The 21,226-nt window shown below is 57.9% G+C and overlaps 1 protein-coding gene across 6 annotated transcripts in view; it reads right to left on the reverse strand.

Moving 5' to 3' along the window:
- Nucleotides 1-201: 201 nt before the first annotated feature.
- Nucleotides 202-21,226, reverse strand: part of TOM1L2 (target of myb1 like 2 membrane trafficking protein) — a 154,154-nt gene continuing 133,129 nt past the window's right edge. For 2 of the 6 annotated variants that reach the window (XM_075560960.1, XM_075560957.1), the window contains 9 exons: nt 20,115-20,248; nt 17,763-17,811; nt 16,922-17,045; nt 14,811-14,928; nt 13,688-13,763; nt 11,505-11,567; nt 5,775-5,834; nt 4,087-4,123; nt 202-3,144 (listed from right to left, as the gene is read on the reverse strand). In XM_075560960.1, coding sequence (XP_075417075.1) covers nt 2,996-3,144; nt 4,087-4,123; nt 5,775-5,834; nt 11,505-11,567; nt 13,688-13,763; nt 14,811-14,928; nt 16,922-17,045; nt 17,763-17,811; nt 20,115-20,248 — 810 coding nt within the window. In that variant the 3' untranslated portion in view covers nt 202-2,995. The remainder of the gene's footprint in view (nt 3,145-4,086; nt 4,124-5,774; nt 5,835-11,504; nt 11,568-13,687; nt 13,764-14,810; nt 14,929-16,921; nt 17,046-17,762; nt 17,812-20,114; nt 20,249-21,226) is intronic. The other 4 variants (XM_075560961.1, XM_075560958.1, XM_075560962.1 and 1 more) reach the window with 2 other exon arrangements.

A 21,226-nucleotide genomic window follows, 5' to 3' on the forward strand; every position in this document is an offset into this window, starting at 1 on the left:
TGTGTGCCCTCCCCGCCCTGCCCCTCCCGAGGAGCCACAGATGAGCCCCTGCTCTCAGGGGCCCAGCCACCACAGCCAATGGCCCAGGCAGGCCAGGGTCTGTCCACCAGCTTGGGAGGGGGCGGGAGCAGCTTAAGGAGACATAACTGGCAGGTGCACCAACCAGTCAGTCACTCCTCAGTCACCACACAGGGAGGCCGGTGTGCTCCTATTCTTTATTGAGGAGTATTTTACATGCAAGAACCCAAACTGGAGAGACGGCACCGGAAAGGGGCCGATGGGCGGCTGGCTCTGAGCATCGCACATAGACCGTCCACAGACACGTATGACAGAGACAGGACATCCAGGCTCCGGGGGCCTCCGGACGATGAGCTCCACACGTGCCTGTCCCCAGCAGCCCCTCCAGTCCCGAGAAGCCTCACGTGGTTCAGTGCAGTCCTTGGGAACGTCACAGTTGCCCCGTCTCCAGCACGCCTGGAGCCAGACCGACCACGACAGCACAATCTCTAGGGCCGTGGGGGCCAGGGACTCTGGATGGCCATAGCCCACCCTGATGCACCCTGTGCAGAAGAGGGGCTGTGGAGTGAGGGGAGGTACAGTGGGGAGCAGCGTGTGGTCTGCTGTGGGGGTCCAAGGTCACCCAGAGCCCTCGCCACCACTCTCCCAGCCAAGCCTGGAGGCGGCACCAGAGGGGCATAGCACCCCAGCACTGCCCTGCCTGGTTTTGGACCTCGGAGGGTGGGGGTGGGGGTGGACAGACAGTCCTGGCTGGTCTCTCCTCAGAGAGCAGGGGTGTTTGCACTGAAGGCTGGCACAGACAGACAGATGCTCACTTTCCCTCTGACCCAGGCCAGCAGCAAGCCCTCTTGTGCTGGAATGCCATTCCGTCTGCCTGCCAGTCCCCAGCATGCCAGGTGGGTCGGACTGTCCTTGCCCACTGGTCGGAAAGGCAGGCCAGAGGAGCGGGTTAGTGTTCACATCGCGGCACACAGGAACACAGAACAGGTTCAACACATCCCCAAGAAAATATTTTGACAAAATAAATATTTTAACCTATAATCAGGTATAATTAGTGCTTATGGAGGATCCCAGCAATAATTTAGTGTAATTAAGTACATACTGTATCTGTTATTTCTAACACTTGTGGAAACGGGGGTTTGGGAGGGTCAGGATTTCCTGCAAGGGTGCTGCCCCTCCCATAGCTAGGGTCTATGCTGCCAGACTTGGGGCAGCCCCATACCCAAGGTGCCGCATCTCAGGGAACCCTGGAAAGGTACACAGGCCGCCCGGCTCCCCCTCAAGGCACTGGGCGCTGTGAGGGCTTCCGGCCATAAGCAGTCCCCCCAGCCTGCCTCAAGGCAGCTGTCTTTGACCTGGGTATTCAAGCAGAAGTGGGGCCACTTCTCTGCTTGGGTCAGTGGCTTCCTGCCACCCCACTGTGGCCCGGGGATGGAGTCTCCCTGGGCAAGTGTTCCCCTCCCTCTTCCTCTCAGTCCCGGGAGTCTCCTAATGTGGTGTGCAGTGTGGAACGGCCACGGTGACCATGGAGGGAGTGGGAAAGGGGTAGTGCCCAAGCTCCGCAGAGACTGAGACAGCTCAGGGCTGGGCACACGAGGCCACCTGAGCACTCTCTGCAGTTGGCATCAAGCTAGCTCACCAGCGTGCCAAGCAGAGCCCTGGAGGAAGTCAGTGCGGGCCAGGGTGGAAAGGGAAGGGCGTCCAACTGAACTCTGGCTGGCAGGGCCCCAGGATGACAATGAGAATGGAGCATCCTGGCAGTGTGGGGCTGAGGTACCACCAGATGGCCCCTCCAGAGGAGGCTGCAGTCGTGTCAGTGTGGGCACGGCTGCTGAACCGCTCCGCAGCCTGCTCCAAGGGTGTTCAGCTCTAGTCCAGCCTGAGTGCTTTCCCCAGTGCGGACCCTGGCTCTTTGTCTGCCTGAGCTGGTGCATGATGGGTGGTGGTGGAGGGGACGGGCTGACACTGCTATGGGTCAGGACACAGGGTGGCCTGGGCTGCTTGATAAGGGGACAGCAGCATTAGGGGGAGGGGGAGTGCTCAGGCTAGACCAGGGCCAAGCTCCATGTCCTTCAGTCAGAGCCAGGAGAGCAGGGGGTGACAGCAGGGTGTTGCCTGCTTGACCTGGGTTCTGCTGCCTCCCAAGCCAGCGGGGAGACTTGGAGTGGGAGGAGTCCGGAAGCAGGGCAAGGCCGCGGTGCCATTCTGGCAGCAGGGGGACACAGGCTGCCCCAGGCTGGGCACCCAAGAGTGCTGGAAGCCTTCCCAAACAAATCCCTCTGGAGAGGGACCCTTGCGTGATGCGGTGAGGGTACAGGCTGCGTCTGGCTAGTAGTGTTTCGAATGATCTCTGCAGGCACCAGGCAGCGTGCTGCGTGGCCATGCCCAGGGGATGGGGCGGCCCTGGTAGTCCCCTTGAATCACTTCCATGCCAGGAGCCTGCAGGAGTCAGCTTTGGCAGGGCCTAAAGCCTGAGCAAGCAACTCAGCGACAGAGATGTGGTCCAGAAAGTGAGAGGTCCCACACAGGGACCCCCATAGAACCTTCTAAAGTGCTGGCATGCCAGGTGCTGTGGGCGACACCTGTCAGGGAACAGCAGCCGGAGCGGGAAGCCCAGACTGGGCATGCCTGCAGGCCTGGCTCCCCTAGAGCAGCAGCACATAGCCCTCGAGAAGAAAGCGAGCAGAGGTGGGCAGTGGGGGAGCCAGGGCCTCCTCTAGACACAGCACCCAAAGGCTGCCCATCTGTAGCAGCCTTGAGGGAGTGTGGTGAGCCAAGGGGCTGCCCCCTCCCCACCCTGCCCCCCACCCCAAATGAAGATGGTGCAAGTTGGTCCTGACGAGTGGGAATCTGGGAGCAAACACAGTGGTGTTTCCATGGAGACACGGGTGTGGGCCTGGGAGGAGGGGCCGGGGCCTGGGCGAGACCGGACACTGGCTGCCCGGGGGTCTCTGGACAGGCACACCCTAACAGCAGCTCACAGGGCGAAGAGGGCATCCTCAGACCGCTCAGGCTTCTTCCGGCCCGAGGGGGCCGAGGCTGGCGGGGGGGCCTCCGCCGGAGGGGAGGGGAGGTCAGGGACCATCTCAGCAGCTTTGGCTCGCTCTTCGAGGAACTTATCAAATTCTGCAAACAAAACGGGGCAAAGGCAGGAGCAGTCAGAGGCTCGCCCTGAGTCTAAACCACCTCCTCTACTATGTGTTCCTGGTCTCTCCAGGGTTTCCTTGCAGGACCCCCACCCATCTCCTGGCTCCCGCTGGCACCACACTGCCCTTGGCCCCTAGGAGCCCCTCACTGCTTGCCACCAGGGAAAGAAGCCAGGCTGGAGAGAGCTGCCAGCGAAAGCCAGAAGGCAGTGGCACTTAGGCACCATCTCCACTTCCTCTGGGGTATGAGCAAGTGGGCCTCGGGCATGGGCATCCGTGGTCTAAGGCAAAAGAGGGCAAGTCCTCCTGAATCACAGGGGGCTCCCCACACAGTTTCCCCGGGACCAGCCCCACCCACTGATGTGCAGGCTCTCCACTTTCCCATCAGCCTTGGGACAGGGGGGCGGGGAGGAGGGCAGGCTGGAGTTTCTGCTCCCATACCGCCAACAGCCCCCACCAAAGGGAGCAGCTGAGGCAGCAGGAGGGGAGGAAGAGACATGAGCGCCTCTCCCAGGTGGACCGCCAGAGGGCTGCGGTTCCCTCTGAGCCCCTTGGGGGAGCTGATGATGACGACAGAGGTCAGAGGGCCGCACACAGGGGAGAAGGGGGTGCAATGAGGGCGAGATGGAGACACGGCTGCGAAGAAGGGGGTTCAGCTGGATTCCAGAAGCAGCCAGGCTCCCTCTCAGGAGGGGCCTCCGTGGCCATCGCCTATGCAGACACCCTTGAGCACTCAAAGGAGGCCAAGCTGATGGGGGGCATGGGTGGCAGTCTGTGTCCACACCTCCTCAGACCCACTCACACGTCCCTTCTGATCTCACTCCCTCACTGGAATGAGGGCTGGTGGGCCCTAGCTGTGACAGCCGCTGGGCACAGAGCCAGGCACACTGGGGGGTGGGGGAACAGGGGATGGAGGTCATACCTTCACTCGTGACCCCTTCCTCCGGGTCGTCACCTTTCTGTGAGCGAAGCAGAGACAGGAGCATTAGGCCCCAGAGCTGCACCACCCCAGAGCCCACTGCCCACTGTCCCCACTCCCAGAGTCCCAACAACACAGTGGCGTTCTTCCTGCCGGAGGGGAAGAAACTCCACACTCAGAATGGCTCTGGAGCCCCAGCCTTCCTCGGGAAGGGCTGAGAAGGAAAACCTTGCTAAGGAGCGGCTAGTTGTTGGGCGAGGCGGAGGGCACCAAGGGCACCTTCTTAGTCCGTCAGAACCTAGGGGCTCCTGCAGGAAGGGGCAGGGGCAGCTACCGGAGGATCCAGCTGCCGTGGCCATGCCCACCTGGCTCTGCATCTCGGGATCCGAGGCATCTCCCCTTACACTGAAGCTGGAAAGGCTCCAGTGGAGACCCGGCCAGCCACCAGTGCTCCTGGGGCAGCTCAGACTGCCAGCGTGTGGAGCTCAGCAGGGTATTCTGGGGAATTGGACGGCCTGGGGCCTTTCTAGGAGGAGAGCCGGCAGACACAGCCAGGGATGGGGTGAGGCTTGGCTCTTTCACAGCCTGCTGGGTGGCCTTACGGGGCAGGGCCTTTCTCTGTTCTGGGCCTTGGTGTCCTGGTAGGTGAGGGGCTTGGTCTTTCTGCTGGGCCTCTCTCTGTGACTGGAGTTATTTCTTTTTAGGGCATCTCCTTGGGAAAGATACGTGAGGAGGCTTCAAAAAGTTCCCAGAAAAATGCCACGATCTTTTCACTCCATTTCCCCCAAACTCTCTGAAGCCCCCTTGAGGTGGGACATGCTCCTCTCCGGGCATTTGGGGTGCTTTCTCCCCTGCAGTGGGAAAGTCTGACCTCTCCGCGAGGGAGACGCAGAGTAGCCAGTGGCCCTGGCCCGAGGCCCACGCCCCAGGAGGGACATGGGCGGGGCAGGCTGGCAGATCACAACGGGCCAGTCCGGGCCATGTGTTCTCTGAGAGGGAGGCCGCTGGGAGATTCCAGATCTGGGGAGAATCTGGCCAGCCTGGGAGCAGGCAGAATCTCTCTGAGCCGCTCCCAGACTGACTGCCAGGAGCAGGAGGGCGAGGGAGGTGCTTTGATGGATAGGTAGGCACCGCCCACAGTGGCTTTCGCTGTGAGCCAGTGACAGCTGGGCCGTACCCTCACCTCCCCCCTTCTCTTGGGATGGAGGCGCCCTCATTGGGCATGGCTTCCTCTAAGCCGTAAAAGCCAGAAGCCAGGGGTAGGGAGGGGGACTCAAAAATCAAACCAGGCTCCTGCCTCATTTGCAAGCAAACTTTATAATAAAATAAAACCGCACAAGATCAGCCCAAGCACATGCTGGAGGCTGGCAAGGAGCCGGGGAAAGGCAGCGTGTTTTCCATCCTGCTCAGCAGATGCCAGGCCCAGCTCTGCTCAGACTAGCTGCACGCCCCGCCACTGAGCTGGGAGGCCTGAGCGGGTGATGCCCATGGCAGGTGCTCCATCACAGCTGACCTCCCCCAGCCTCGGCATCAGGGGCTGCTGCCAAACCTTGTGCAGAACGTGAGCCTGCCCCAGGCTGTCCTCCCCTCGCCCCACCCGAGACAGGGCCCTGAGACAGCCCACGGCTGGTCCTCAGAGAGCTCTCTGGCCCCCAAGCCCCGCACACAGAGCACACACGTAGGGGTCTCACCAGGTCCGTCCTGAGCCACACCTCAATGTCGTCCATGACCGAGGACTGCACAACGGGGATCTGGGGCCCATCAGCAGCGGGGCAGGCAGCCACACAGCCACAGAGAAGGGAGACAGCACACCAGGACAAAAGAAAGTCGTCAAAACCACCCCAAATGAAACCAAAAGTACACATGGCAAACACACGCACACAAACCAGCCGGCACTGCAGCACAGGGCAACACAGGCAGCGCAGGGGAGAAGGCAGTGGAGCACAGGGTGCCAAGGGGAAGCAGCGCTGGGCAGCGGGTTCTGGGGAAGGGAGGGAGGGTGACCGTACTCATTCTTGAGATGGAGAACTTTTTGACTACGGGCCAGCCCATGTGCCGGGCGACCTTAGCTGCAGACTACGGCAAGACCAGGTGGTGCTCACAGTTAAGTGCTAGACTACGAATGGAAAGGTTGGTGGTTCCAATCCACTGGGAGGCCCCTTAAGACAGGCCTGGGCATGGCCTGAACGACCCGGACAGGGCCCAGCTCTACTCTGTAGCTGGGCGGCCACCAGGAGAGCCACAGAGACCAAACCCACTGCCAGCAGGTTGGTTCTGGCTCATGGAGACCTTCCTTCGGGGACGGTTGATCTTTACTGGAATTGACAAACCTCGTCTTTCTCCCGAAGAGCCCTTGGTGACACTGTGGCTAGCAGCCTAACACGGAGAGGTCTGCAAACAGCAAAACCAACCCGCAGCCACCCAGCGACCCTGTGGGGCAAGGCAGAGCTGCCCCTGTGGGTTTCCAAGACCGTAACTCTAGGGGAGTAGAAAGCCTGCCGTTCTCCCTTGGAGCACCACCAGGGCCCTTACTTACTGAGAGATCTTCAAAAGGGCCCTTAAGTCTCATGAGTGTAGAGGCCAGAGTGCTCCCCGCCCTCTGCCCACGGTCTGGCCCAGCCCAGGACGTGTCCAGCATGGTGGCAGGGCCTGATGCCCCAGGAGGCTGTAGTTAGGTCCAGCTGGTTTGCCCAGCTGAAGCAATGTCAAAATGTTGTCTGGTGCCTTTCTGGGTGGGAGGCAAGGCCCGCCAAGCAGAGGTGTGCACTGTCACCAGGGTTGAGACCCCGTGACAGAGGCGGCCGGCCACCCTACCAACAGAAATGGCACAAACCCGGGCTTTGATGACAAAGGGGACTGTGGACTGTGATGACAAAGGAGCCCTGTTTGTGTCTCTTCTGGGGACAATCACGAAGCAGCCCTGAATGCAACAGCTCCCTCTAGTCCCATCCTTTCTTCCTGCTCTTAGTGGCATCTGGGCTTCAGAGGTCAGGGAAGAAGGAGCCGCTCACTGGAGGACCGTCAGGGGTGCGGGGGAGGCAGCTGGTCTCAGAGCAAACCGAGAGGCCCCCGCCGGTGCGGAGCAGACACCCTGTTCCCCTGATAGGGCCTCCTAGGCAGGACTCGGAACAATCCATCTGGCTGCGAATGTTTCCGTTGCTGTCTGATAGCTACAGCCCCGAGCAGGCGCACTAACGAGATGTTGGCTCACAGCCTGGAGAAATGAGCGGCCTGCCCTTCACCAAGGCGACCTGCTCTTCACCTCCCTTGCATCCAGCAGTGCCTTCAGGGACTCGCTTGCAATCTCACTTCTTCAAGGAGAAAAAATGCCAGTGTTGCATCGGGCCTCAACCAGCGAGATGCCCGCGGTTAGAATCAGGCCAGTCCGATGGCTGCCCCTCATCAAGCTACGTGTCCCTAACAAAGGGCCTGAGCAGACGCGCCCAGGACTCGGACCACAGCCCTGCCGGGACTCCCTCCTCTCTCCTGGAGACCTGCTGTGGGTATGCTAGGCACACACTGGGTAGAAGAGGGGACTTCCAAGCCCAGCGGGGCCGAGGTCCACCAGGGTGACCAGTGGCCCCGCCTAGTGCTCCTGGCCCAAGCCCTCAGCTTGTTCCAAGGACTTGTTTTGACCACCTGGGTGACTGCACTTGGGATCCTGGCTGCAAGCCCAGCAATGAAGGCCCAAGCCAATCGTGGGCACAGTAGGGGTGCTGTCCCTGGTAGGACACTTGTTATTTTTGACTAACAGGGATGTCAGAAGGTTACATCACAAAGGACCCTAACTCCCTGACACGAATTCTTGGGACGATGCACATGCTAAAGCCCCTGATGAACTCCCCTGGTCCGCAAGGCCAGCAGCGGGCAGCAACGCCATGCCCGCCGTCAGGCCCACCACCGCTGCTCTGGGCAAGTGCACTGGGCCTCGCTGCGTTGCTTCACCTCATTCCCACCGGCAGGGCAGGGCTTCTCCGCGTATTGCAAAAGCTGGCGAAAGGCACCCAGCGGGTCATGGGCCTTAAAGCCTTTCGATTTCCCTTTGACTTTTTGGTATGCTCCCACTTTCCTTTCTGAGGGTGACCCACGAGAGTCTGCGTGCTCGGAAAATAAGCGCTGCATCTGAGACGCTCCTGACGGGCACGCTGCTCACCCCGCTCCTGCTCCTGGATTTGCCAAGTAAACAGCGTGTTGCCGAACACTTAAGGACGGGTCGCTTGCAGGTGCTCCTAACCAGGCTCAGAGGAAGGAGGCGGTGGCAGGGCACCGGGCAAGGGTGGTGCTCAGGCTCTGGCCCACAGGCTGCAGGGCCCTGGGCAGGCTGCTCCACCACTCTGCCGGGCCACTTCTTCCTCTGACAGCCTGCCCCTCAGGTCTCCAGGAGCCTCAGAGGGTCAGGGCAAGGGTGCAGAGGGCAGGTGCTGGCTCCCTTCGTTTTGGTTCCGTCAACTGTGAAGCAAGTTCACGGCCGAGTCTCATTGGGCTTTCAGCACTGGAGGACTCCCAATCCCGACTCTCGGCTGGTGTTGGCTGCCCGGCAGCACGGTGGTGGCCTCTTGCCAGGGGGATGAGTGCTGTCCGCCCTGCGTCACCCCTCTGTGGGTCATGAGCGGACTGCTGTGACCCACAGGCTTTTCACAGACAAGGCCTTTCTTCTTCGGAGGAAGCTTGCTGGACAACAGAGCAATACACACGGCGGGCTGCGCCCGAGGGGCCTTAGCCAGGAGTCAGACGCAGGCCCAAAGGAGTGGCGAGAAGTCTACCACTGGCACCCCTCAGCCCCAGACCTCCAGAGTAGTACTTCTCTTTCCCAAATCCAGGGAGGTGGAAAATGATCACAACATTCTCTTTCCATTGTGACGGGCACCTGGCCTCAGGGCTGAATCCCTGTGGCTCACCGCTACTGGTTAAGCTTCCTGCTCAGCTTCTTGTGGTTGGAAACAATGCCTTAGCTGAGAAGCCTCCTGCCCTGTGAGTGAATGCCTTAGGTATTACAACAGGGCGAAGTTTCTTCTCCTGAAGTAGGTGTGCTCAGACGCAGGCTGAACATACTCAGCGGATTGTGCAGGAGGAAGAGGCAGTCCTGTGTCAGGCTGGCGAGGAGAAGGCGCTGCGTTGTTGGGGGCTGGGCAGGGCAACAACCTCTCTGAGGCCTTGGTTTCTCCCATCTGTCGGTGAGGGGCCAGCCCAGCAGGGAGCCATGGATTTTGCGTTCTGTCAGGCAGCAGCGCAGGCTGAAGGGGTGTTGAAGGGTTTGCAGGAGAAGGTGTGGCAGAGGGCAGAGGCACAGTCATCAGCGAGGTGTAAAGCCGGGAGGGACGGCAGGAGATTCAGGCCATCTCCCTGGGCGGCCAGGCAGGGCTGCTGCTGGGCTGTGCAGTATAAGGCTGGATGCGGCCTGCCTGGACCCCGAGTGCAAAAGGAGGGGTGCCCCTCGGATGCCGGAGCTGCAGATAGGGACTGCAGGCTGTGGGTCTCTCTCACGTGGGTGTGTACAAAAAGTTTCCGGGTGGCTCAGAATCATGTCAGGAGGGACACCTGTCCTGAGGGGACCTTAGCTAGGTGGCTACACCCCACAGACCTAGGCTCTTTCCCAGCCCATTCTGTTCGGTGGTGACACATAGTCACTCAAATCAGGGCATCTTTCTGGACGCTACCATCATCTCAGAGACACCCCCCCCGACCCACGCCAGCTAAGGACCAGCTGGGAGATGCTAATAGATGCTCCCCAAGAGAAAGAAGGTGGGCAGGAGCACCCGAACACCACCCAGGATCATCCCAAAGGCCACTGGGATCCAATGGGCAGCTCACTGCTACAACTCTGGTGTTGCCAGTCCACTTCTGCGTTGGACATCACCTGCACTGGCAGCCCTGAAGAGCCCCTCCCCTGCACAGTCCCAGACCCACCAGGAAACCTAATGGACGTCGGCAGCTCTGGTGGGCAACCTCCGAGAGGCTGCGTGAGCCTCCCTCCAACGGTTCACTTACCACCCCCACTGTGAGGAAGCGGCTAACCGGGGCTTGTACAAAAAGTTTCCAAGTAAAGAATTTGTAGCGGAGACCTTTGGGAAGGGTTAGGGCATCTACATTATGAAGACCAGGGCAAAGCGATTAATATGCATAGTTTTAAAACAAAACAGAACAAAATAAAACAATGGTAGTCAGGTAGGATGCCAGGTTAGCTGTTAATGGGGCATGTTTCAGGGGGGCTGGGGATGGGAGCTTGGTGTGGCGACAGGTGGGGAGGCAGCCTGTGGAAGCAGTCTCCGTTTCGGCTGCACTCTGGCTAGTTGCCACAGGCAGTATCCTGTTTTGCAGGATTAGCAGGCACAGGGCGCGTGGAAGGGGCCCGAGCAGCTTGCACACTGGCGTGGATATGGTCTCTAGGAGCTTTGCTCTGAGGCCCTGGCACAGACCAGAGCCTACCATTTCCCCCCAGCAGCAAGCAGGGGCCCCCGCCAGCCTTCCTCGGGACGGCCTTCTCACTCAGAACTGCAGCTGCTGCTGGAGTGGGGGTGGAGGGGGGGTGTGGGTGTGGGGCTGCTCTACCTGGGCATGGCTAGACCAGTCAGCCACCTCCTCCATAGTCTGGATGGTCTTTCTAGAGCCAAACCCTTGCATGCAGGTCATCCCTGCCCAGGTAATGGGCAGCCCACCTGCTTGGGCCCGTCCCTGGGCCACTACTGATCCAGCACCCAGGATTGCCTAGGCCCTTCACCACTGTCTTCTACTCCCCTTCCCGGGTCGGAGGGGCACCCCTGCAGGAGAGAGGCCCACACGGTCACTTTTGGGTCATCTCTGCAGAGCTCGGAGGTCCCTACTGCTTCATCCGGGGGGAGCCGTGGACTCTCCTCCGCACACCCCCGGGGGAGGTCACCTCTTCTCCAGGCAACCTCACATGAGGTCTCTGTGCCAGGAGAGCTCTGCTTGATGACAATGGACCGTGCCCACCCCAAACTCGGCCCTGTGCCATCATCATTCTGTTCAGGGGGGTGAGCGCCTGTCTTCTAAGGGCTCTCGCGTCCAGATATCAATAACTGCGTTCTAAAATGTGTCAGATGCACAGGGCCGGCCGGCTGCGGCACTGTTCTTTCAGGACAGTCCCACATCCCAGAGCCTGTGCTCATCCTGGAAAAGCGAACACTGGGGAAAGCTCCAGAGACAGTAAAAGGAGGGAAGGTTGCCCCGCCCCTGCCCCCACCCCCTGCTGCCCAAATGGCCCAGACCCTTGAGATCCAGGTCACCAGCCTTGGCTGAAAGCCAGCAAGGCACTTCCTGGCCTGCCCTTGGTGAAATAGGGCATCCCGGTGGGGAGGACAGTGGCCTTGTACTGTCTGGTTCGGCAGGCTGCAGGGGGACAATGGACTGTTACACAGGTAAGGGGCTGGGTAGACAGGCCGGCGCTGCTGGTGAACTCTCACCATTCCTTGGGTTATTAGCCAGGTGTCTATAGGCTCCAGGTCAAAGTCCACACCTTTACTTCTCTGCTGGGCCGAGGACACAAAAGTCACGGCAAGACCCGGGACAAATAAGTCAAGAGCACATATTGTGGTGACAGAAAAGCCCAGTTCAGAGTTGGCAGACTGTCACACGAGGAAATGCAACCCCATATGCCTCCCTCCCTGCCCCTATTACCTGCCTGGAGGGAAAAAAGAGAGAGAAAGTTTAGCAAGCAAAGAACCCCAACAGACACTTCTGTTGATGCCTCCCCAGAGGGCCTCCAAGGGGCGAGCGAGGGCAGGCGGGGCCTGCGTCAGGGTCAGCAGGAAGCAGCCTTTGGAAAGAACCCGCTTTCACAATGACATGTCACTTTTTCTAGCAGTGTCCTCTTTGTCCTCCTTTCTACTTACTGCCATAGTCTTTCGCTAAACCCCTAACCTGACAGCCGAGTTTAGCATCTTTTCACTGCCTTCTTTTTCCCTCCAAGGTGGAACACTGAGAGCTGGGACTATGATCTGGTTGCCCTCACGCAGCCGGTGCTGTAACACGGCTTCCTCTTCTTCTCCGTGCTCCTAGATCCTGCCTTGCCCAGTTGTGTTCACTTCTGGGCCAGCCTGGCTTGAAGACCCATGACCATAGTCTGAAGGTACCCATCACCACTCACACATGTGTTTGTACACACCACTCGGCTCCTGGCACCTCTAAGGCCTTGGGCATGGGTGGCACTGCCATGGCAAGCAGTAAACATGAAGAAAGGGTCTTAAAACCTCATGTCCACAGGTAAGCCTGCTGGTGCTAAGGGGACCTTTGAGAAGCAGCAGGGCTGAGCCCACTTGCTTCCAAAGGGTGCAGGTCTGAAGTTGGTCCCATCCCTGGGTGGGCCCTCTGACCAGGATCCCTGCAGGGGCACTGATAACAGCAGGGCCACATAAGGACACACCCTGATAGACCTACAGACAGCCTGGGTAACAAATGAGGTGGCCCGGGCTAGCATTCGCCTGGGGGAGGGGCGTCCTCACCAGGCAGTGCATTGGTAGCCCTCAGCAGGCTCTCGCAAGCCCTGCCAGGGCAGCGGTGAGGGCACTTGGGTGCTGAGTAAAAGGCACAGGGCCATGGTCATCACACATCTTCTGGGAACCCCACTCTAGGCCCTTCTGTGGGAAGACAGGTGCTGAGGGACCGCGGACAGACCAGGCTTCAGGCTGGCAGTCTGTGCTGCCCAGTGCCTACTCCCAAGGGCCACACCCCTCATCTCTCAGGATCAACTCACGCTCACTGCCACCGAGTCGATGCCAACTCACAGTGACCCTACAGAACTGCCCCTGTGGGCTTCTGAGACCGTGACTCGTTATGGGAGTAGAAAGCCCCGTTTTCCTCCTGAAAGGGTGGCTGGCGGTTAGAAACTGGTGAGGTCAGCAGCCCAGCGTGTAACCACTCTGCCACCAGGCCTGGACAGAAAGACCCGGTCTCCCAGGTGAGCTTTCCCATGGAAACTGGACACGCACTGCCGCCTGTAAAGCCCAGTCTCAGACACGGGCCACAGAAGAACCCTGAGGGGCAGGAGGCTCCGTGCAGACCCCCTGCCCCCATGGCCAGTGGAGAGCCTCTGAAGGGGGCTCCTGATAGCCACCCCTCCCTGACCATCTACACTCTGACACGCATTCACACACGTCCTTGCAATGACCTGATGTCTTAAAGACACGATGCACTCAAGTGAGCACTCATCTCCAATTCCACGTCTCCCCCTTCAATTCTGCTCCCCCCAGACCAGGCCCCTCTGGAGGCCCACCGCTCGCTACCCTGCTTGGCCATGCTCACACCCTGCCCTCAGTGGGCTGGTACTCTTGGACAGGCAGCACCGAGTCACTGTCACGGGGCTCAGACCAGCAGCCACTGTGCCAGAGCTCATTGGAGAAAGGGCCTCCCTTGGAGCCTCTCAGGTAGCACCAGTAGGCCCTACGTCAGACCCTCTAGGTGGCTTGTTCCCTCCTCACGGGACCTTCAGGCTTTGGGGCTGGGCAGCACTCTTGGACCAGGCCTCTCCCTGGTGTGTCCCTGCCCTCAGTTCCAGCCCCTTCTGCTCCAGGATCCAGCGGTTTCACCACACTGCCGACTTCTCACTGGAGGACACCAGCCCCAAAAGCAGAGTTAAAGAAAGACATACCGCTTCGGAGCTCTGTTTCCGACTGTCTAGTGACGAAGCCAGTCCCCCGATTGCCTGTGGATCCTCGTAGGTCACCCTGGGGACAGCAGCACAGAAAGCATAAGACACCCCCCAGGTGGTTTGCAGCACCCTCCTCAAAGGCAGCCAGGGGAACATCCTGGGCCTGTCTGGGCAGAGGTGCAAGCTCTAGACTGTGGGGAGCTGAGGCGCTAGACTGGCCCCACCCGGCCTTCTCGGGGATCTGTCATTGTTCGATCCCATTTCTTGCTCCTGAGTAACAATCCTGGAACATCACTAAAGCTCAGTGGCAGGGTGTCAATCCAGCCAATCAATTGGGGGAGGGGCTCAATCCAGCCAAGTCCTATTCATTCTTATTTTGAAGCCAGCAGCCTTGGTAGTGAGAAATGTGGCCTCATGGGCTGGGATCTGAGGCTGCCACCTACTGTGGGGGGTGGGAGTCTCATCCTCGGACACCCAACTCCTTTTGGTATATGAAAAGCAGTTTTTGTCGATGAAGGGCACAGGGGGCCTTGTGTATTCTTGAGTGTAGGACTCAGAGTGGAGGGCCGGAAGTCAGGTCCTCCAGAAAGGGGTCTCCTTGCCAGTGCTTAGGGCGAATGGGATTCTCCCAGCATGTGCTGCCTGCAGGGGCAGGGGCTATCTACTCCCCCCCTTCCCACAGGGCTCACCTGGTCAGCACTGAAGCAGGGAGCTGTGCCCTGACTACTTGGCCCAGGGACCCTTGCTGCCAGGACCAGGTCTGTCCTTGCCTGGCTAGCCCTGCCTGCCTCCAAACTTCTGGGGCACGCAGCTGGCCGCGGGAGTCTGCGTTGTGCAGCAGCGGCAGCAAAAGGCAGAGGGAGAAAGGAGCATCCTGCCCTTGGGACGGATGGAGAAACCAGTGAGCATCAGTCCAGAGGTAGCAGAGGCAGGGGCGGGCTGACAGTCCCTCAGTATGCGCCCCAAATGCCATGTCCCATGTCTCTGCATCGTAAAGCCCCTGGTGGCCCAGGGCCTGGTCAATCAAGGCCTCTTTGTGTTGCTTGGGATTCAGCCTGGGCCAGTCCCACCCCCCCCCCCGCCCCCAGTATCATTAGAGAACCAATGAAAGGGCCCCACATACATCTTGTGTTGTTCAGCCAAGGAATTCCCTCTCGTCTGCGCAAACGTGTCGAAGCCGTCACGGGGGTGACACTGCTGGAGTGAGCTGAGGGTGCCACTGACACTGTCTGTCCCCAAGTCTGTGGGGCAAGACAAGCCAGAGGAGGGGAAGAATACGTGTGGACTCTCAACTTCACGGGGGCTCAGGGGCGCAGCTCTGTGGTGGAGTTTCCTCAGTCACCCCCAGAGCACCCCCCTGCAGAGGGAGCCATGGGAGAGGTGAGTGGAGGGTGGGGCCCCCGGGCTGACACTAAACGTCAGCTGGCAGGGACAGGAGCTGAGGGGTGAAGCCTGAGGCAGCTCTTAAGAAGGCAGTGGCAGAACCCAACCTGAGTTTTCAAGGTCAAGTCTGGCGCCCAGAAGCTGCCTGGCTCCCAGGCACACAAGCCCATTTCCAAGGGACAGTGGCTGCAGATACACAAGCTCCGGCCCTGCTAGAATGAAGGCTTCTGATATCACTGCCACCTCAGCAGCCTCTAGGGCCAATCCGAACTGCCCCTCGGGTTCCTGAGGCGGTGAAGCTTTACGGGTCTGAAGCGCAGACCTGCGGCTAGCAGCCCACCAGCCACCAGTGCTCAGTCAAAGCTTCCCTCAGCAGAGACAGCTCAAAAGTAGCAAGAGGACTGTGAGAAGAATGAAAACAGGATAGAGAAAGGAATTTTGAGGGGGCCAGGCCCATTACTTTACGATGGTAATTTTAGTTCAGTTATAAATGGGCATTATCCGGAGCACTTACGGCATCTAGAAACAAAGCACTGGACGGCTAGCTGCAAGGCCAGCAGTTCAGACCCACCAGCGGCTTTGGGGGAGAAAGACGAAGCCAACTGCTGTACATCATGGCAGCCTCGGAAATGCTAGTGGGTCCCTGTGAGCCGGATCAGCTGGTGGCAGTGGGTTTGGTCCCCATGGAATGCATGCAGTGTGTGGACAAAGGGTGAATGGAGCGTTCGGGTAGATATTACGGCTCAAGGACAGCGAATGTGCAAGTGCTGCCATTTCCTGGTCCCCAGCCAAGGAGACGTTGCCAATCACACAGAGTTTTTCTTGAGCCCTGTACAGGCAGGGCTTTAGCGTCCTTCTCAATCCTGAGCTCCAATCAGCGACTGGGCTGAAATCTATTTGCTATCCTCAGCCTACTTGATACAGAAACATAAATCGCTTCAACCATAGAGAGAGCATTCTAGATAAAACTTAGCAGGCTGCTTTTCTTAATGCAAAACAAATCAACCACCTTCCAGGCCTGATCCCCAACCACACAGGGTTAAACTTTAGGTTTCCAAAAGAAGTTATGCTGTGAAGTGTGGGGGGAGGCCAGATGTTTACAGACATCCTCCCTGAGGGCAGTTAGTCACCAGACTACAGGGTAGGCCTGCTCCCAGCTACTGGGGACAATTGATTACTTCTCCCTGAGGCCTGTGGCCATTAGCTTGGTTCCTGTAGGTGAAGTTCACACCCCACAGATAATGGTCTCTATCAGTTGAGCCAGGGAACAGGCCAAACCAGCTCTGTGACATCCAAGGTTAGGCTGCCATCCTGTATCTAGGATCCGCCCATCTTGCCACATGTATACCCCCAATCCCTCCTCTTCCTATTGTGTTTATTTCCCTAGATCACCCCCTCCCATTACTGTATTACCTATAGCACAACCCCTTCCTGTGACGTATGTCCTCACCTGTAATTAGGGGGCTTGCACGACCCCAGAGAATATAAAAGCCTGGGCTAGCATTAAAGACTCTCTTCCTCCACGTGGACCACCAAGCGGGGCTGAGGTGAGCATGCTACCATGAATTGTGTCTGACTCTGTTACTTCAATCTCTCTTCTATCTCTCATGCTCTCTATGACTTTACTATAATCTTTACTTATTATCGCTGTACAATTGCACCTACAGGACCCGTAATGAGGTGTTAGGGGCTAGCTTCCCCTGACAAGGAAGGTCATGGAATTGGCTAGGGCTCAGGAACACACTTACACACGGATTCCTCAAAAGGAGCCCCCAGGCCTTTCAACAGAGAGGGAAGGGCAGGGAAGGGCCTGCAGAAGGTAACGGGAAGCGGGGCCCAGCCAACACTCACCCAAGCCTGCCAGCTGGGAGGAAAGTGTGCACGGTGGCGCTGTGGTTCCGACCATGGGGCTGACCACAGCTGGAGAGCCGGGCCCCAGGTCGATCAGGTTGTCTTCGGTCACCTCGTTCAGGACCTGTGAGATGGGAGACCCGTGGTGAGCCCGAGTCCTGGGTCACAGGGTTTCCTGAGAAGCAACAACTGTGGCACCAACACAGATGCCAGGTTGGGGCACTCAGCCACTATCAGGGTCTGTGTATGTGTGTGCGCGAGTGTGGGATTATGAGTGTGTGTCTTGTGACCGAGTGTGTGACCGTGGGGGTATGTGACTGCAAGTGAGTGTGTGCAACTATGAGTGTGTGACTGAGCGTGTGTGACTGCGAGCGCAAGTAACTGCGAGTGCGAGTGGCTAAGTGTAACTGTGAGTGTGAGTGACTGTGTGGCTGCGAGTGTGAGTGACTATGTGTGAGTGTGACTGCGGGGGTGTGTGTGACTGAGTGTGTGCGGCTGTGAGTGTGAGTGACTTTCTGTGACTGAATGTGTGTGTGACTATGAGTGACTATGTGTGGCTGTGAGTGTGTGTGACTGTGAGCAACTGTGTGCGTGCTCGTGAGCCCAGCCCACCACTCTCCCCTGCACTGCAGGATGGCTGAGTCAAGCAGTCACCAGGACCACTGGAACCGTAATTCTCTGCTCAGCGCTGGCTGCCCTACCACCACTGGGGTGTGACCGCTGGCCCTTCCATCAGAAAGACAGACTGAGGTGCGGCCTGACAGAGGCGGGTCTCCCTGACAGCTGTGCAGCGGATGCGGCCCCGCCTCAGGCACTGAGGGCATTCTGGAAGAATACTTACTCCATTAGTGGCCTTTTGTCCAGAGAGACCTGACCTGTATCGTTCAAACCTAGAGGGGAAGGAGAGGCCGAGGTTAGGGGCGAGGTGGCTGTCTGTGGTCCGCACAGGACTCCCAGGATGGGACCGCTCAGGTGCTGAGAGGCCAGCCAGGCAAAGGCTCTCAGAAAGGAGGCCAACGTGTTGCATGTCGGAGTGGGGACGGGGCAAGGGGCAGTCACACACACAGAGAGACCCGCCTCTCACGTGGGCACCCTGTGTGCGGGTCAGGAAGGAAGCTGTGATAAGAAGCCTCATCAGTCACCCCTGACCTGGACCCAGGAAGCCCCTCTTGCCTTGCCTCCTCACCAAGGCTGTCTCCGATGTCTGTCTAGTCACCACAACCTTCCGAGTTCACAGAGTGCTCAAGTCTCTAAAATGTCCTCGACTTCTGGGGCCTGGAGAAAGGGGCGCTACTTCCTGGGCGATCATTTGCTTACACTGGCAGGGCTGTGAAGGGGCACGAGGAGGAGGGCAGGCTTGGGCTCTGGCCATCGTCTGGCAGAAAGCTCTCGACAGAGCAGTCAGTGCGGGGCTGCTGCCAGGAACAGGGTGGGCTGTGGGAGCTTCCTCTGCCCCAGCCGGTCAGCCATGGAGGGGCTTGGCTTTGAGCAGCCACGGCAGGTCTCCTCCTATGCCTCGTCGCACTCTGACCAGGTGCAGAACATGAAAGCTTCAGGGGGAGAGCTGGTGAGGGGGCAGTAAATGTCTGCCCTTGTATTGAAACACCCCTCAGTGCCCTGGGCCAAGAAGCAGCTGCAAGGCGCCTGCAGATGGGGCCAGAGCAGGGGCTTGCGGTGGGATCTGCTGCTCTGTGCTGGTCCCTGGGTGCCCCGGCTGAGCAAAGGAAGCCAGGCAGTGTCTGGTGACTGTGGCTATAAGTAGTACTTTCAAGCCCTCTTTACAAGAAGAACAGGCCAGTGGAATGTCTGGAATGTCTCTAAGGCGTGGGCACCTCGCCCTCACTGTCTTGAAGGGACATTTTCTTCAGAGCACTGGCATTGTGCTGACACCTGGGACAGCAGTCCCAGGCCCCGTCCTTGGATCTCTCTTAACTGTGGGACTAGCATGCTTTGGGGTGACACTGCCCATACTAGCCCTGGCTGTGTCGGGTCGGGCTGCTCACGGCAAGGGCAGCAGTCCCAAAGCACCCGCAGCTCTGCCGGTGAAAGAGAACTCTTTCTACCCCCACAAAGAGTTAACAGTCTCGAAGACCCCCAGGGGCAGTTCCACCCCTGTCCTGAAGGGTCACTGTGAGTCAGAATCTACCCGATGGAGAAACTGCAACCCCATGGGGGACAAACGGGGCTTGGCTGGGAGTCAGGGTTCAGCAGACCTGCTCCTGCTCTCCACGGACCGTGGGACCTCCTGGTGGCCCCAGGATCTCATAAAGGGTAGAGGTTTCTTCATCTGTTAAATGGGCACAGGCCCCTCTGTCCTACTTACACATTAGAAAGCTGAGACAAAACCCATGGCTGTGACAATCACAACAAAGTCACCCTCTGCACCCCAAAGCGTTATGCAAATCCACGTTTCTGTCTCACTGAACCCACTGATGCTGGTGAACACCCTCACCAAGCATGCAAATAAGCTGTGAGTCACCTGGTACCAACAAAGGGGCCAGGACACCCCAACCCAAGGTCTCCTGCCTCCTGCGCCTTGTCTTTGTCAGGAGAGGCTGCTTGTCACATGGGGCAATGGGGACAGCCTACCCCAGAGCACCCACCAGGTGAGGAGCTGGGAGTGCAACTCGCCATTGGTACCTCCTCTTTAACACCTCTCTCTGCACGAGGTTCAGCTTCTCCCCCCAAGACGAGGCTCTGGAGAAGGCTTGTTATCTCCAAAATTCATTTGGCTGCAGCAAGCAATGAAAAGAGTGTTGGGTCCCCAAGCAACTGCTTCTGAACACTTAGCCTGCCCACATCTCCTGCACTCAAAACACACTGGCATTTGAAAAGAAAATGCTATTTTTCCTTAAAAGATGGGGAAGAGGAAACCCTTTTTCTTAGTACTTTTTTTTAATTCCTTTAATCCTTTCCACATTCAGAAGGCCATCAAAGCAGCAGGTGCAGCAGCCCCACCCTCCTGGGGCCAGGTAGGGGAAGCAGAGCAGCCGCAGGCTTACAAAGGGCAGAGCCTAATTCTTCCATCAGCTTCTTGCTGCGCGCTCCCAGGGGGACTTTTCCCTGTCACCTGGGAACAAATGAGCATCTCTGGCGAGCATTTCCCACTCTCATCCCTCTGCTGTGTTGGTGAAACAAGCCCTGTGTTATGGCAACAGTGTCCTCAGGGGACAGGGAGCAGAGCCTGGCCCACCTCTCGTAGCGCAGGAAGACGTTGTTGAGGTCGTCGTTCACGTGCAGCAGCTCCTCGGTGACCTCCTCGTTGGATACTCGGGAGATGAGCTCCACGATGCGCTGCTGCATGGCCCGGCACGTCCTGTTCAGCTCCTAGGGGACACAAGCACTGCTCGGAGCCTGGCCCTGCTTCCCACCGTCCACGGCCTGGGAGAACGCTGGGCTGTTCCAATCAGCCACAGAAAGAGCACTCGCTGGCTGATGCAAACAACAGTCCTGTGTGGAACACAGCCAGGTCTCCTCCCTCTTGTCCCTCCTCCCTTACCTCCAAGGTCGGTCAGCGTGTCTCTCTCTGTCTCTCTCTCTCTCTCTCTCTCTCTCTCTCTCTCTCTCTCTCTCTCTCTCTCTCTCTCTCTCTCTCTCTCTCTGCCACGGAGTTGACTTTAACTCATGGCAACCCTGGAGGACAGAGGACCAACCCTGTTGGTTTCCAAGACTCTTTATGGGAGTAGAAAACCCTGTCTTTCTCTCAAGGAGCAGCTGGTGGTTTAGAACTGCCGACCTTGCAGTTAGCTGCCCAATGCATAACCACTACACCACCAGGCCTCCACCACCAAGGATACGGAGGCTTTTAAAAAAGATATGCACACGTGTAGACTAAGGTGATCAGATTTTAACATTGGTACAGCGGGACACCATTGACCGGGGTGGGGTGGGTGGGTTCTTGATAAAAAATTTGGTCTATATGGAGCAACAAAAATTTTCATAGAACACAAAAATAGTATTGTACTATTTTAAAAAATTTCAACATAAGTATAATTTACAAATAAAATATGTTAAAATTATGTGTAGTATTATTTTATTCTTCGGCATATTTCTCATTTGAGTGAATTTTTTTAGTAGATTGCTGTTGTTTATGAAATTTTTCACAAGAATTTGCTAAATTATATTTCACACATAAAATAGCTTTCAAAGTCTCAACACTTAATTGTGATTTTTCTGATGTCCACACTTTATTTACCATAGGGAAAAAAAAACAAACGTGTTCAGTCGCAGCATAAGTTCCTGGTAAGGACAGCGCGTATTCCACAATTTTTAGTGCATTCTTGTATGGAACATAGTTTGTTTCAA

This window comes from Tenrec ecaudatus, chromosome 10 (assembly GCF_050624435.1).
Source record: "Tenrec ecaudatus isolate mTenEca1 chromosome 10, mTenEca1.hap1, whole genome shotgun sequence".
NCBI lineage: Eukaryota > Metazoa > Chordata > Mammalia > Afrosoricida > Tenrecidae > Tenrec > Tenrec ecaudatus.